The sequence below is a fragment of the Xenopus laevis genome, chromosome 2S (genome assembly GCF_017654675.1).
Source record: "Xenopus laevis strain J_2021 chromosome 2S, Xenopus_laevis_v10.1, whole genome shotgun sequence".
NCBI lineage: Eukaryota > Metazoa > Chordata > Amphibia > Anura > Pipidae > Xenopus > Xenopus laevis.
In genome coordinates, this window is record NC_054374.1 from 64,111,516 (window position 1) to 64,126,111 (window position 14,596).

The 14,596-nt window shown below is 38.7% G+C and overlaps 2 protein-coding genes across 2 annotated transcripts in view; one reads left to right on the top strand and one right to left on the bottom strand.

The window, feature by feature from the left end:
- The window catches only part of elapor1.S (endosome-lysosome associated apoptosis and autophagy regulator 1 S homeolog), a 51,608-nt gene that overhangs the window by 28,321 nt on the left and 8,691 nt on the right, over window positions 1-14,596 (bottom strand). Inside the window, exons 2-6 of the mRNA XM_018249390.2 lie at window positions 10,815-10,935; window positions 9,353-9,539; window positions 9,067-9,214; window positions 8,742-8,822; window positions 6,546-6,651 (exon numbers count right to left, since the gene is read on the bottom strand). Coding sequence (XP_018104879.1) covers window positions 6,546-6,651; window positions 8,742-8,822; window positions 9,067-9,214; window positions 9,353-9,539; window positions 10,815-10,935 — 643 coding nt within the window. The remainder of the gene's footprint in view (window positions 1-6,545; window positions 6,652-8,741; window positions 8,823-9,066; window positions 9,215-9,352; window positions 9,540-10,814; window positions 10,936-14,596) is intronic.
- On the top strand, window positions 231-13,414 carry LOC108709490 (uncharacterized protein K02A2.6-like). The gene is made up of 2 exons (XM_041583885.1): window positions 231-4,952; window positions 12,958-13,414. Exon 1 carries the CDS (start codon window positions 673-675, stop codon window positions 3,976-3,978), a length of 3,306 nt encoding a protein of 1,101 aa, XP_041439819.1. The 5' UTR covers window positions 231-672; the 3' UTR covers window positions 3,979-4,952; window positions 12,958-13,414.

Consider the following 14,596-nt stretch of genomic DNA (forward strand, 5'->3'; position numbering starts at 1 on the left):
AAGAGGGCTTTGAATAAGAGACTGGAATATGAATAATTACACAGTTAAGTAGGGTTGAAAAAAAGACTAAAGTCCATCAAGATCAACCCTTCCAAATGTAGATTTAAGTGATTTTGTGATGGCTGAGTCAGTTAATGCCTTTAAGAGCGGCTTGGATGATTTTTTGGACAGACAGAATATCAAAGGCTATTGTGATACTAAACTCTATAGTTAGTATAGGTATTGTAGTGTATTTGTCTGTGACTTTACCACTGGAGTAATATAGAGGGCGCTGTGCTGCACCTTCAGCAGTTTTTCTCCAGTGACTGTTCTGCTATGTCTCTCACTCTCTCTCTCTCTCTTTCCTGCACAGCATGGTTGCACCCTGATGTTTGGTGTTAAGTTATATGTTCATTGCTGAATAAACTTCCAGAAAGTTGCTGTTAATGTGCCACCTGTTTCTGGAGCCTTAGTATCACCTACAGAACACTGAAAGGCTGACCAGTGAACACAACATGGTGTCAGAAGTTTTTCACAAGCACAGCTACCAGGAATAGGAAAATGTGCTTTGTCTAAGAAGTGGTTGGATTAAACATTTCTGCAACTACTCACCAGAACCTCAGAAGTCTCCAGTAAAAGTGAGTACCAGATACTGATCCTGCAAACAAAACCTGTTTGTTAAACTGCATAGCAATGGATCATTTCAAACCCCCACAGTCCATGTGTATGAGTGGCAATCTGTCTGAAAACTGGCGCAGATGGGCCCAGAAATTTACACTATATCTCACAGCAGCAGGGCTGGAGCAAAAGCCTGAACCCACAAAGATTGCATTGTTACTGCACATTATTGGGGATGAGGCACTGGAGGTGTATAACACCATGGGGATTGCACAGACCCAAGCTGCAGACAGATCCCTTGACTCTGTGATGCAAGCATTTCAAGCTTATTTTCAGCCCAAAAGGAATGTTGTATTTGAAAGACACCAGTTTTGGACCCATACTTTTGTAGAAAATCAAGGCATAGACAAATTTGTTACTGAACTGAAACTAAAAGCAGCTAACTGTGAATTCAAAGATCAGGAGGAGTGCTTGAGAGACAAAATAGTCTTCAGTATTACAAATCCCCGTTTAAAGGGGAAGTTGCTTGAATGCAGAGAGTTAACTCTAGAACGGGCAATCGAAATATGTAAAGCTAAAGAAATAATATCAGCTCAAACAACTGCAATGGCAAGTGCCACTATAGACAGCAGTGTTCATGCTATACAAATCACACCCAGAGAGACACAACAAGCCCCTAAGTACAGTAAAAGTACTTCCTCTGCGACTCTACTGCCTGAATCAAGCACTCAGACAAAGCCATGTAGCAGATGTGGCAGACAGCACCCTCCCCAGCAGTGTCCTGCATATGGAGTAGAATGCAATAAATGCAAAAAGAGAAATCATTTTGGAAAAATGTGCAGGGCCAGAAATCCTCATACAAACACACAAAAACCCTTTAAAGATGTGAATACTTTATTCATTGCTGCTCTAGAAAAACACAGAGTAGCCAGAGACAGCTCATGGTATGCAACGCTTATTGTACATGGCACAGTCATTGAATTTAAGCTGGACACTGGGGCTGAAGCAAATACCATGCCAGCTTCAGTAATTTCCCAAATGTCAGGTGTTATAGTAAAGCCTACAAACACAATGCTTATTGCATATGGGGGAGAACGTATTAAACCAGAAGGAGTTGTAACACTCACTGCACAAGCCCCGCACAAAACAGCTCGGTTAACCTTTTTTATTACAAATGTGTCTGATGTCCCTCTCTTAGGAAAACAAGCCTGTGTTCAGCTGAATCTGCTAAGAAAAGTTTGTGAGCTTTCCAAACCTGCACCTACAACTAAAGATCAGCTACTAACCCAGTATTCAGATGTGTTTGAGGGGCTGGGAGAATTCCCTGGTACACACCACATATTTACAGACTCCACTATTCCCCCTGTGATACACGGATGTCGCAAAATACCATATTCTATTACAGAAAAACTAAAATGTACTATTGACAGTCTTGAACAGCAAGGTGTGATCAGCAAAGTAACAAAACCTACTGCTTGGGTGAACAGTCTTGTTATTACAGAAAAGAAAAATGGATCTCTGCGGGTGTGTTTGGACCCCAGGGACCTAAATAAAGCTGTATTAAGACAGCACTTCTCTATCCCAACACCTGAGGATGTAATAAGCAACTTAGCTGGAAAGAAGTTGTTCACTATCCTAGATGAAAAAGATGGATACTGGCAGATTAAACTTGACAGTGAATCAGCGGATTTGTGCACCTTTAACACTCCATGGGGACGGTACAAATTCCATCGGCTTCCATTTGGCATCAGATCTGCAAGTGAAGTGTTTCAGCAAAAGAACTTTGAATCCTTTGGGGATATTGAAGGTGTCCATATTATTGCTGATGACATGATCATTGCCAGCAACTCTAAAGAGGAACATGATGCCATTTTACAAAGAGTCATGGACAGAGCACGCAAGCTGAAGGTAAAGCTCAACAAAGACAAGCATCAGTACCAAGTAAGCAAAGTGCACTACATGGGGCACATAATATCCAGTGAGGGGGTCATGCCTGACCCAGACAAAGTTAAGGCAATTTCAGAGATGCCAAGCCCACATGACAAAAAAAGTTTGCAGAGGCTGCTAGGCATGATTCGCTATCTTGCACAGTATATTCCACATGAAGCAAGTATAACTGCACCTCTCAGACTCCTACTGTCGAAAGATACTATGTGGCAGTGGAACCCTGAACAGCAGGATGCTTTTCAAAAACTAAAAGATGCACTAGTATGCGCTCCAGTGCTTTCCTTTTTTGATCCTAGAGAACCAGTTGAATTACATGCAGATGCCTCCAAAGATGGACTGGGAGCATGTCTTATTCAAAAAAACAAACCTGTCATCTATGCATCCAGAGCCTTGACAAAGACTGAACAAAACTATGCCCAAATTGAAAAGGAACTCCTTGCCATCGTGTTTGCATTTAAAAAGTTCCATCAATATGTGTTTGGCATTTCAGTAATGGTACGATCAGATCACAAGCCTCTAGAAGCCATTGTCACAAAAAACTTAAGTAAGGCCCCTGCAAGACTGCAGCGCATGCTACTCCAGCTACAGAAATATGACTTTCAAATAGTCTACACTCCTGGAAAGGACATGTTGATACCAGATACACTATCCAGAGCTGTCACTATACAGCCTAATGCGATGGACACTGAAATTGACTTTGACAATGAGAAAGTGGTATATTCCATTGATATTGCATTGGCTCTCCCGCAGCACCTTCTCCAAAAACTGAAAGATGCAACTGAATCAGATGTAGAGCTGTCGGCACTCAAACAGATGCACAGCAATGGTTGGCCAAACCGGAAAAGGTCAGCTGACATAGTAGTACAACCATATTGGCCTTTGAGACATGAAATTCATATTGATGATGGCTTAGTCATGATAGGCGACAAATTCATCATTCCTAAAAGCTGCCGGCCACATATGATTGAAAGACTGCATGTAGCACACCAAGGGATCCAGAGATCTAAAGCGCAAGCTCGAATGCTCATGTACTGGCCAAATATGGGAAAAGATATTGAGCTAGGAGTAAGCACCTGCAATGCATGCCAAGAAATGCTGCCCAGCAATATGAAAGAACCACTACTTACCCATGAAATACCCAGCATGCCATGGACTAAGCTTGCTGCAGATATATTTGACCTCTATGGGCATTCATATCTACTTGTGATTGACTACTTTTCAAAATATCCTGAGGTACTCAGACTGTCAGACAAATCAGCACACTCAGTTATTGCACGACTAAAAGCTATCTTTGCAAGACATGGCATACCACAGGAACTAGTTTCTGACCATGTACCATTTGCCAGTCATGAAATGATTTCTTTTGCTAATACCTGGGACTTTAAACTTACGTTCTCAAGCCCAGGCTATCCCCAGTCTAATGGCATGGCCTAACGGGCAGTCCAGACTGTTAAAAAGACTTTCGTTAAAGCTGCTCAAACTGGGCTTGATCCACACTTAGCACTGCTGAGCTTGAGAAACACTCCAGTGACAGGCATGAAATATAGCCCAGCACAGTTGTTAATGGGTCGTGTGTTGCGATCCAATTTGCCAGCCTCAGCTTCTGTGTTAAAACCAAAGATTCCAAAGAATGCCTACTCTCATTTACAAAGGTACCAAGCTAACCAAAAGAGATACTATGACTGCGGAGCCAGGCCTCTCACTCCTTTTCAGAGGGGAGACAGAGTAAGAATGGAAACAACACAGGGCTGGCAGCCAGCAAGTGTACAAAACATAAGAGATGAACCCAGGTCTTATGACATAGTAACACCTCAAGGAAAACGCTACAGGAGAAATAGAAAACACCTTAGGCCAGACAAAATACCTGTGCAGCAAGATACTGGTCCAGAGCTATATGGAAACATTGAGACTGATGACACACAGGGAGATCAGGTCCAACAAGCTGCAACATGTCCACAGCAAGAACCAACAGAGGATCATTCAGAACCCAGTACAGAAGCTTCTGCTGAGCCCCATCATATCACAGTCACAAAAAGTGGTCGGATAGTAAGGGCACCCAGCCGCTATAAAGACTTTGTTTAAGATTAATGTTTGCAATTATTCTATTGTTCTACTTTTCTTTCAAAGAAGGGAGATGTAGTGTATTTGTCTGTGACTTTACCACTGGAGTAATATAGAGGGCGCTGTGCTGCACCTTCAGCAGTTTTTCTCCAGTGACTGTTCTGCTATGTCTCTCACTCTCTCTCTCTCTCTTTCCTGCACAGCATGGTTGCACCCTGATGTTTGGTGTTAAGTTATATGTTCATTGCTGAATAAACTTCCAGAAAGTTGCTGTTAATGTGCCACCTGTTTCTGGAGCCTTAGTATCACCTACAGAACACTGAAAGGCTGACCAGTGAACACAACAGGTATGGGTATAAATAATTTGTGTGAAAGTAGGGAGGGGTGTGTGTATGGATGCTGGGTTTTCATTTGGAGGGGTTGGACTTGATGGACTTTAGTCTTTTTTTCAACCCTACTTAACTGTGTAATTATTCATATTCCAGTCTCTTATTCAAAGCCCTCTTTAGTGGCTAAGGTATTTTGGTCCATAGCAAAAGATAGCTGCTGAAATTCTTAAAAAAGTATTTTTTCAACCCGATTTAACTATGTAACTAACTATGTAACTATAGCCTTGGATGTTATGGTTTTTCAAGAAATCATCCAAGCCCTTCTTAAAGGTATTTCATAATCAGCCATCACAACATAATCCGGCAGGGCATTCCACAACCTCATTATCCTCACTGTGAATAAACACCTATGCTGCTTCAAATGAAAGTTCTTTTCCTCTAATCTAAAGGGATTGCCTCTGTTGCGGTGATCCCTGTTATGGAAAAAAAAAAAGATCTACTGCTGTCTATAATATCCTCTAATGTACTTATAAAGTGTAATCATGCCCACCCCGCAAGCATCTTTTTTCCAGAGAGAACAACCCCAACTATGACAGTCTACCATCATAGTTTAAATCTTCCATCCCCTTAACCAGTTTAGTTGCACAACTCTGCACTCTCTCCTGCTCATTTATATCCCTCTGGAGGTCTGGAGTCCAAAACTGCACTGCATACTCCAGATGAGGCCTTACCGGACCTATAAAGAGGCATGATTGTGTTTTCATCCCTTGAGTTAATGCTCTTTATTTATGCAAGACAGAACTTTATTTGCTTTAGTGGCCACAGAATGACACTGCCAAGAATAAGACAACTTGTTTCTACAAATACCCCTAGATCTTTCTCAATTAAGGAAACCCCCAACATACAGCCATTAAGGGGCAGATTTATCAAGGCGTCGAATTTCAAAGTGTAAAAAACTTTGAAATTCGACCATCGAATTGCATTACTTCGATATTTGAAGTCAAAGTTTTTTTTATCTAATTTGGCCATATTCGGTCGAAGTAAAATCGTTCAATCGTACGATGAAATCCTTCGAATCAAACAATTTTACTTCGACTTCTAAAAACGTAGCCAAATGTTGGCTATGAGTTCTAGGAGGTCTCCATAGGCTAACATAGCAATTTGGCAGGTTTAAAGTGGCGACGTGTCAAAGTCAAACTTTTTTAAAGAGACAGTACTTCGATTTTCGAAGTTGAAGTTAGGCCTATTCAATGGTCGAAGTACCCAAAAAATGGTTCGTAGTTCGAAGTTTTTAACTTCGAAAATTCACTTTGACCCTTAGTATATGTGCCCCCTAGTATATAAGAAGAAGATGGTAAATAATTCAGTATCTATACAAAATAATAAATGAAAACCAAATGAAAATTTGTTTAGAATACTACAAACTACTAAAAGTTAACTTAAAAGTTAACTTAAAGATGAACCACCCCTTTAATGAATAGCATCGGTTTATGTTATCGTAAACGAGTCCTGTAATATAGTATAGGTTTGCTTATAAAAAAGACCAATAAAACAGATTTAGCCATTTAATTCCATTCTACAAATGTGACTTTTTCTTGTATATTGATATACCTGTAATCTGTATAGTCCTCAAAAGCACAGGTTTAGGAACGACACTTCGCAAATAGAAAGCCGCTGTTCTCCAGTAAAGAACATTATTGCCTTTTGTCAACTTTACCTGCAGAGATATTCAGACATGGTCCATGGTTATATGGGGCAGAGAGTGCAGCTCTCATACTAGGTAAACAGAGGTAAAAAAGGTAAACATACAGTAACACATTGTATATGCATTAAAGGCTGCTTGCCTACTATAAAGCAAACATAAATCTTACAAGATGTACAAAGGGCTGGGGTGCTCCAGGCAGCAGTGCTCCACAAGTAACCAGGGGGGCAGCCATTCAAAGCAGAAAAAGCTCAGGTTTACATAGCAGATAACAGATAAGCACTGTAGAATACAATGGGAACTTTTCTGTTATTTGCTAACCTGTGCCTTTTCTCCTTTTTTCAAACTGAAAGGCTGACCCCTTGGCTACACAGCATCTTGTTTATATCAACTATTTACAGTTTCTGAAAGAAACATACCAGTTTTACCTGTTCAGGGCAACAGTGCATCATCTTTTAACTAATTTAAAACAATTTAATTTGTTGATGTTACTGTTCCTGTAATAGATAAATTTCTGGAATAACTGGAAATCTCACTCTTTTAGTGAAGAGATCACATTAGCACTCCCCCCCCCCCCAGACCACATCCAGCACGAGAAAGGAAAGTGTGGAGGGAGATGGATGGGGCAGTATCGCAACAGCCGCCCCAGGGCATAACAGGAACTAGACACCTCTGGTGATAGATAAGCAATAGAGAGGTCTCTATCTCATGGCTTATCAAGTGAAAACTCCATTGGGTTGTAGAGAAATATCTGGAGTTTTATCAGGAATAAAGGTTTTTCTCCTCAAATTGAATGCAGGCCATTATGTCTAAAATGTCTGTCTCCATTCCTGTCTAAATAAAATGACAATTTATAGCTCAACAAATTCAATCACAGACAAATATACTAAAAAAATGTCTCTTCACTGCGGTAGATTGTTGATGTTGGATTATAAACAAGACAACCCATAATTTCTCACATGCCTGGTTAGAAGAATGCACCAGTGGTGGGAATCCCAAGGCTTAACTACAATAAATCACCTATATGGTCTTACAAGGCAGGTAAAATGGGACTATGCTTTTCTGCCCCTCCATTGGAAAACTTTAGATTTATTCAAGTCTGTCATTATATCAGTTCAAAATATCAAGTATGCCCTTAAATGCCAAAATCCTCATTTCTGTAAACAATTTGTTGTACTTATTCCTATTCTAAAGGTTGTTCTGTCTCTGTTGTATCAAATCCTCTCAGAGGTGTATTCCCCATTTGCCTTTCTATATGTTAAGGCCTGGGAAAAGGATATTGGACACCTTTTGAATGAGTGAGACGGTCATTATGTGACCATGCAGCCCTAGCTCAATCAATCACATCCTTAATTGAGTCCTGGTACATGGTTCTTCTACACATGTTCATGGCACAGATAAGACTGCTGGTATATCATCATTTATGTTTTAATGGCTTTGGAGAGAAGGGTACAGCTTCCCATACATCATGGCAATGTCCAAGGGTCCATAGATATTTGCCAAGAATTTACAAAATTCTATTTTCCGTCACCACCTTGATATATGTCACGAGACAAAGCTTTGATGGGTAATAAAAGCACAAGCCTGTAAGAAGTCTTATCACTGAAATCATTTTAGCATGAACTGTTATAACTTCCTTGTTTAAATTTACATATAAATATAAATATAAGGTTTTATCATGATGTATCATCTTACCTAACCTTCATTTTCCATTCCCACCTCTTAAACCGCTGAATGTAATAGTAGGGAGAGCTAGGACTTTTTAAGAGCCATAACATAAAAAGTGCCAAAGTGTAGAGTTTATTTTATAGAAAAACAAGAATTGTAAATGTCTTTTTTTTTTTTTTTTAAATGAATGACTACCAGCATATCTAACTTTTTTCTTAAGTGACAATGTTCTAAATTTACAGGGAATGCTATACAGAAAGAATTAAGAGAACTAAACCTGGGGTGATAGTTGATCTTGGTTTAGTGAGCCCCAAGTATGGTGTGACATATGAGTGCAAGTGACTGTATGGGGTTTATTTTGTAAATTTAAAGGGAACCATGAGTTTGACAAAACATAAAATAGAGTAGAAGTGCAGTACATTATCATTATTACTCACTTGGTGATAACTCCATCCTTTTTCTGTAGTTCTCATCCATCTGGAATCTTCTTCTCTTGGTTGGCATTGATCATTGTGAACCTACAGATACAGCACTAAAGATGACTTAAAAATGTTATGACCTCTGTTCATTATATAAGCGCTAATTAGCAAGGGGACATCAGTTTGGTCAAGGCATACTGTGAACAAAATAATGGAGTCATATCTCTAAAGATTTGCTCCCCAAAGATCTACAGTATACTGTTACTATATTGTACAGGCAGAGGTTGTATTTCTGGTCATAGCACTCTGTAAAGGTAGTTTTAGAAAAGCAAGTGATACTCACAAAGAACTCAAAGCCAATGTTACTGTCTGGGTATAAGTATTCAAAGGCTACGAATCCTTCCTGTTTCAGGTTGATAGAATACATCAGAGTGGTTGAACATTCATCTGTGTTTGAGGCAACATATTCACCATGTGGTTCCCACTGTGACCTTAGAGGGAGACATAATAGATATAGTACAGAAGAAAGAGTAATATTACATATTAGACTAGCTATATGACAGCCCTGCCCAACTTATGACGGCAAAGTCAAGATGTAACACCAAATGTAATCAGAAGGCATTGCTTACATGCTACAGTTCATGTTGATTCCTTCCTCTGCTGTGTACTGATTGCTGGACATTGTAGAGAAGCCGTGTGGCAGCTCTTCCCATTCATCAAAACGCACACCAGTTCCAAGAGAGTAGGTGCCTTTTCCACATGGCAAACATTTTTGCTCCTCCATATCAAGAAATTGTCCTGCACTGCAGGAGAATGCTAAGGCAGACAGAGAACAATATTTGCTGTTAAAAGGACCTCTTCTAACAAATCAGTACCTGTACCTCATGCTTACTATGTGTCATTGACAAATATTGTTTCTGTTGTCCAATGTAATTTTAAATTTTGTAAAGGGTTTACAATATTTCCAATATTTCAGTTGAAATACCATCATTAATAATTTAATATCTACTAGGAAAGTAAGTTAAAGTGGTATCAGCATTTACTTGCCATTTTTTTTACCACATTTACATTCTTTTAAAGCCTCCTCTATAAAAGGAATGTCGAGCTAGAGGCCAATGTGACCTTCAAAGTCTTCAGCATGCCCAAGATTGGCATAAACCATTTTGCATGACATTATTATTTTTTTAATAATTTAGCCCCAAGCAATGTGAATTAGAGGAAAATTGGATGACAGAAAGGAAAACATTTGAACTAAATTTTTTTATAAAATCAAGTGTGAATACCTGAGTATTATTCACGCAAGAAATCTTCAAAATATGTTGACTATGTTGTTGGCTATGTTATTAATTAAGAGCTTCTGTCTCAATATTTGATTTTGCCTATTGTAGATTTACTGTAGACAAATTCAACAGATACAGATTTGGTTACAGAGTTAACAAAGGAATATTCAGAATAAAAGATCATACAAAAGCACATCTATCTTGGAACAAGTGCATTTAAACATTTTTCAAAATGTTATACAGAAATGCAGCCAACTGTAGACATCAATCAGATGACCATATGCAATACATTGTAGTGCATGCAATTACTATAAATCTTGTTGCAATATCAAACTTGTATGACCTTGCCTCCCCGATACAACCTCAGAGTTCCTTGACCTCTATTAAAGCACTGCCTCTGAACATTTGTCTTTATAAGGCACTTAGCTTGTGATATGTATTTATATAGAACTATTCAATGACTAATACAAAAGATTTTAATGAATTAAAATACATTTTAGATTCTCAGTTTTCACATTTTGGTTTTTACCTCATAAAATAATAATAATTCATGGCCCAGTACTTTGTGATGGCTCTTAACTTCACCTTCTAAACCTTTTGATCATACTCTTTCCAATGTTAGTATATTCGTTTTCTGTACTTATAGTTCTTCTCTTCCTATACAGTATTTAACCATCTACATTTATTTTAACTGTTTAAAGTATTCTTCTCTCATGCTGCATGGCCATGTATATTATTTTAGTATCCCCAATACAAGCAGCCCGTTGTTGGCCACCTACCCCCAAATTAACACCCTCTCCTACATACTTACAGCACTCTGTGCCCTTGATTGGATCTGGAAGCCCAGTGCAGAGTCCTGGGGTATGAGGAACTGCCACCCGCCACCTTGTTCCTGAGCTGTCACACTCGGTATATTCATAGTGGTACTCTGACTGTAAGGAAGAGAGATCAACATATAACATACTTTTTGCTTTTGTTTTAATTAAGAAAAAAACGGTTTGTATCTTAAGCAAAACAGGAAAAACAGAGACGCTGCTTTCATTTTTAAGCTTCTTGGTTTTGGTAGGTAATTATAAGGAGATGACAGTTAACCAGATCACAAATCAGACAGCAAAATTAACTCCTGCTACCTGTAAGTCAGAAACGCACAACTAAGGAAGTGGATTGTTTATGCAGAGCTCACTATTTATGTAAAGTGAGTGGTTGTTTATACAGATTTTATTATGTTTTAATTATATTTTTTTTTACTGAATATTTATAAAAATTTTCATACAAGTTACAATCAGATGTCTTTTAAACCAAGAGTATTATGTAACAAGTATATAATGGCAGTTCAAATTTGTAAACTTTATCAATCATATACATGGTCTCATCATCTGAAATAACATAATCGACATTTAAGTCATGTTACTTTTCTTTAGTGCAAATGAGAATGATGTAATCTTTCCTTTTAATTTAAATACTTCCCAGTCTATTCACTGTACTCTATATGTAATATGACGAAAACCGCAGAAGTAAATGGGGGGTCAAGGGGTGGTTGCAGAGGGATCAGTCCCACAAGTTATGTTGCCTCTAATTGGGCCATTTAAAATTCCACCCAGGGGAACCACAGTAATTCGTTATCGTATCCCATGCCTTGCATGTGTGCCCTAATCGTTTCCATTGTTCTGACCCATTTGATTTTGGTGATGAGGGCTTGTTGACCTGGGAGGGAGGTACTTTTCCAGTTAGCCGCCCGAAGCATTTTTGCTGCCATCAGTATGCAGTATCTGTCTCTAATTTGTTAGTTTCAGGGGCTTTCAGTGTTCTAATAGGTAGTCCCAGGAGAAATGACTGAGGGTTGGGCTCTATGGGATGTTAAAAAATAGCCAACAGGGTACAGGCTTCCATTTCTCAAAACGTTTTAACTACAGTACAGGTCCACCACATGTGGTAAAATATGCCCCTCTCTCCATATCCCCCGTAACACTGCAGGGAGAGGGTATTGCTTGAGACGTGGGCCAACCTTGTGGGTGTGTAATACCATGTAAATAGTAGTTTGTAGGCTTTTTCCATTATTATTGCACATATGGATGTTTTGCTTGCTTTGTCCCATATGATCTGCCATTTTGCTGGCTTGATTGCCTCCTGCATATCTCTTTCCCATCTGGTCATATAGGGTTGTACTAGGGAAGTGTTGTCTGCTGCTAGATTATTGTAAAGTAATGATATCAGATGGCTGTTTTGCTCTAAAATGTGTCAAATAAAAGCTCAAAATATGTAGGGGCCTGCAGGGGAGTGCCACTTTGTAAAAAAGTCTATGATAAAGTGGCGGATCTGCATATATCTGAAAAACTGGCTATACTGTATTTGGAAGTTTTCTTTGATATCTTGAAATGTCCATATCTCCAGCTCTGTGACTAATTTAGTGCATAATAGAGCCCTGCACATGACCCAGGGGAGAAAAGCGGTCAGGTCCTCACCTGGGGGAACCATTTATTCCATAGGAATAACTGCAACTTTTCCCTGTATTTATCCCAGAGTTGTTTAGGTTAGTTGTGGGAGGGAGTTCCACGAGTGTTCTACTGTCCTATTTGGGCACCCAGATAATCTTGTCTAATGATAGGGGGGGTTGGTTAGCATTTGCAATGTTTAGCCACTGCATTCCAGACATCCAGAATTCTTAAACAATAATATTCCAGTAAGATCATCAATACCAGTGCCTGATATGCCTGGGAGTGTGCATATATGTCTAGCCAGTAGGGTACACTAGAGTACAGCTTAACTTTCCCTTCGGACTTGGCTTTTTACAGTAGGAATATTCATTTGTGGTGATAATTAATTTGTGTCATTCTGGAATTTGCTCAGATTTACCAATTAAAATTAATAAACAGATACATTACTATGATGGATTCATTTTTTTTTTTTACTACAAAAGCTTGTGTTTTATTTTGTCTTGCTTCATATCTTTACAGGAATCTCAACATATGTGTCATTGTTTGCTCTGGCTCTGAGCATGAGGTAAAACAAAGAAAAAGAAGAGAGCCGGATCCAGGATACTAATTTATGCACGAGGCACCAACGGAAAATATTGTTTTAAAGGAACAGTAAAGTTTTAAGCTATCTTTCATTTTATCAGAGCTATCGTTATGATTTTTAAAGCTATTAAATAAAAAATGCATGCTTCACAGTGTACTAACTATTAACCTCCACCCACTACTACTGCTATTTCCCATGTCAAACCCCTTTTGTCTTGCTGTTCCTTATATTTGGAATGCCATTTCTGAATCTCTCCGGAGAGAAATTTTAGAATTCTTTTAAACTCAAAGACTACCTCTGGGAGTACCTGGATAACACTTGAACTGGGAACTGGCACTTTATGGCAGTGTCACCCACTGTAACCTACAGCACTTTAATACCCCTCTGAATTGTGACTGTAAGTTACCCTCCCATTTAGACTGTAAGCCCTATGGGGTAGGGTCCTCCATCCTTTTGTCTCCTTGACACTGAGCACTTAACCTGTATTGTAATTATATTTTATATTTATGTGAATTGTATTTCTAATAATGCACTTATTGTTACTTATTAATGCAGTGGCCCCTTGTTTGATACTACTAATTTATTGTTGCTTTGCCCTCAAGGAGCGCTCTACAAATAAAAATATACATACATACATAAACATTATCTGTTAAAAATCAGAAGCACAAAAATAAGAAAAAAGGGCAAGGAAAGAGTTTGGGAGAGATCATGAGTATGGCGGAACATAACATTGGAGGAGTAACCCAACTTCCACACAGCCAAGCTTTTTCATCCTTAGCTACTATGTTACTAGGTTGAAAATACAGAGAAATGGATATCTCTAAATGGTGCAACAACATGCTTTGAAGCATAGGTCTTTAATATACAGACTGGATAATGTAATTGCAACATTTTTAAGAAACATTGTCTGAGAAGCTCTGTTGAAATATTCAGTAGGCATAACATTAGTTATTATAATACATGGGTGGCAATTTAGAACTGTATAAATATAATATTTAGTAGTAATATGATCTTGTATTTAAAGTTAGGTAACCTGCTGTCTAGCATTCTCACCCTTTCAGAGAGGTTACATAATTTAAGGGCTGTTCAGCTTGCAGCTCTCTAACGGTACATGGAATACAATACCCAGCAGCTCCTGCAAGCTTTAGAAGACAAGCAAAACAAAAATGAACATTAGTAATTTGACTTACCTTTTTATTCTTAAATTGTGCTTAACAGGATTCTTTTTAGAATATCAGTTCTATTGTTTTAAGATACGCTCCTGGGAACCTTACCAGACAAGTTGATTAATCAGTTTATGGCCAGATGAAAGCCATCTTTTATCTGTTGTCTAACCTCTTAGAGAGGTGGCAAATGGGGAGATTAGTCACCAAGCTATACATCTTCAATAATGTGGGCTACTGATCTCCCAAAAATACCTTTCCACTGGCAAGAATGTAAATTTCTGGTGTGATGGCATGCAAATCGCTTCATTTTCTTTGTGAGGCAACTTCGGGCGATTTCGGAGAGATTAGTCGCTGGCAGTAGCGAATATTTATCAATTGGCTACTTATCTCTCTGTGTGCCACCACCATT

Excerpts from the sequence above, each read along its gene's own strand:
- LOC108709490 (XM_041583885.1), top strand. The coding sequence starts at position 673 with ATGGATCATTTCAAACCCCCACAGTCCATGTGTATGAGTGGCAATCTG.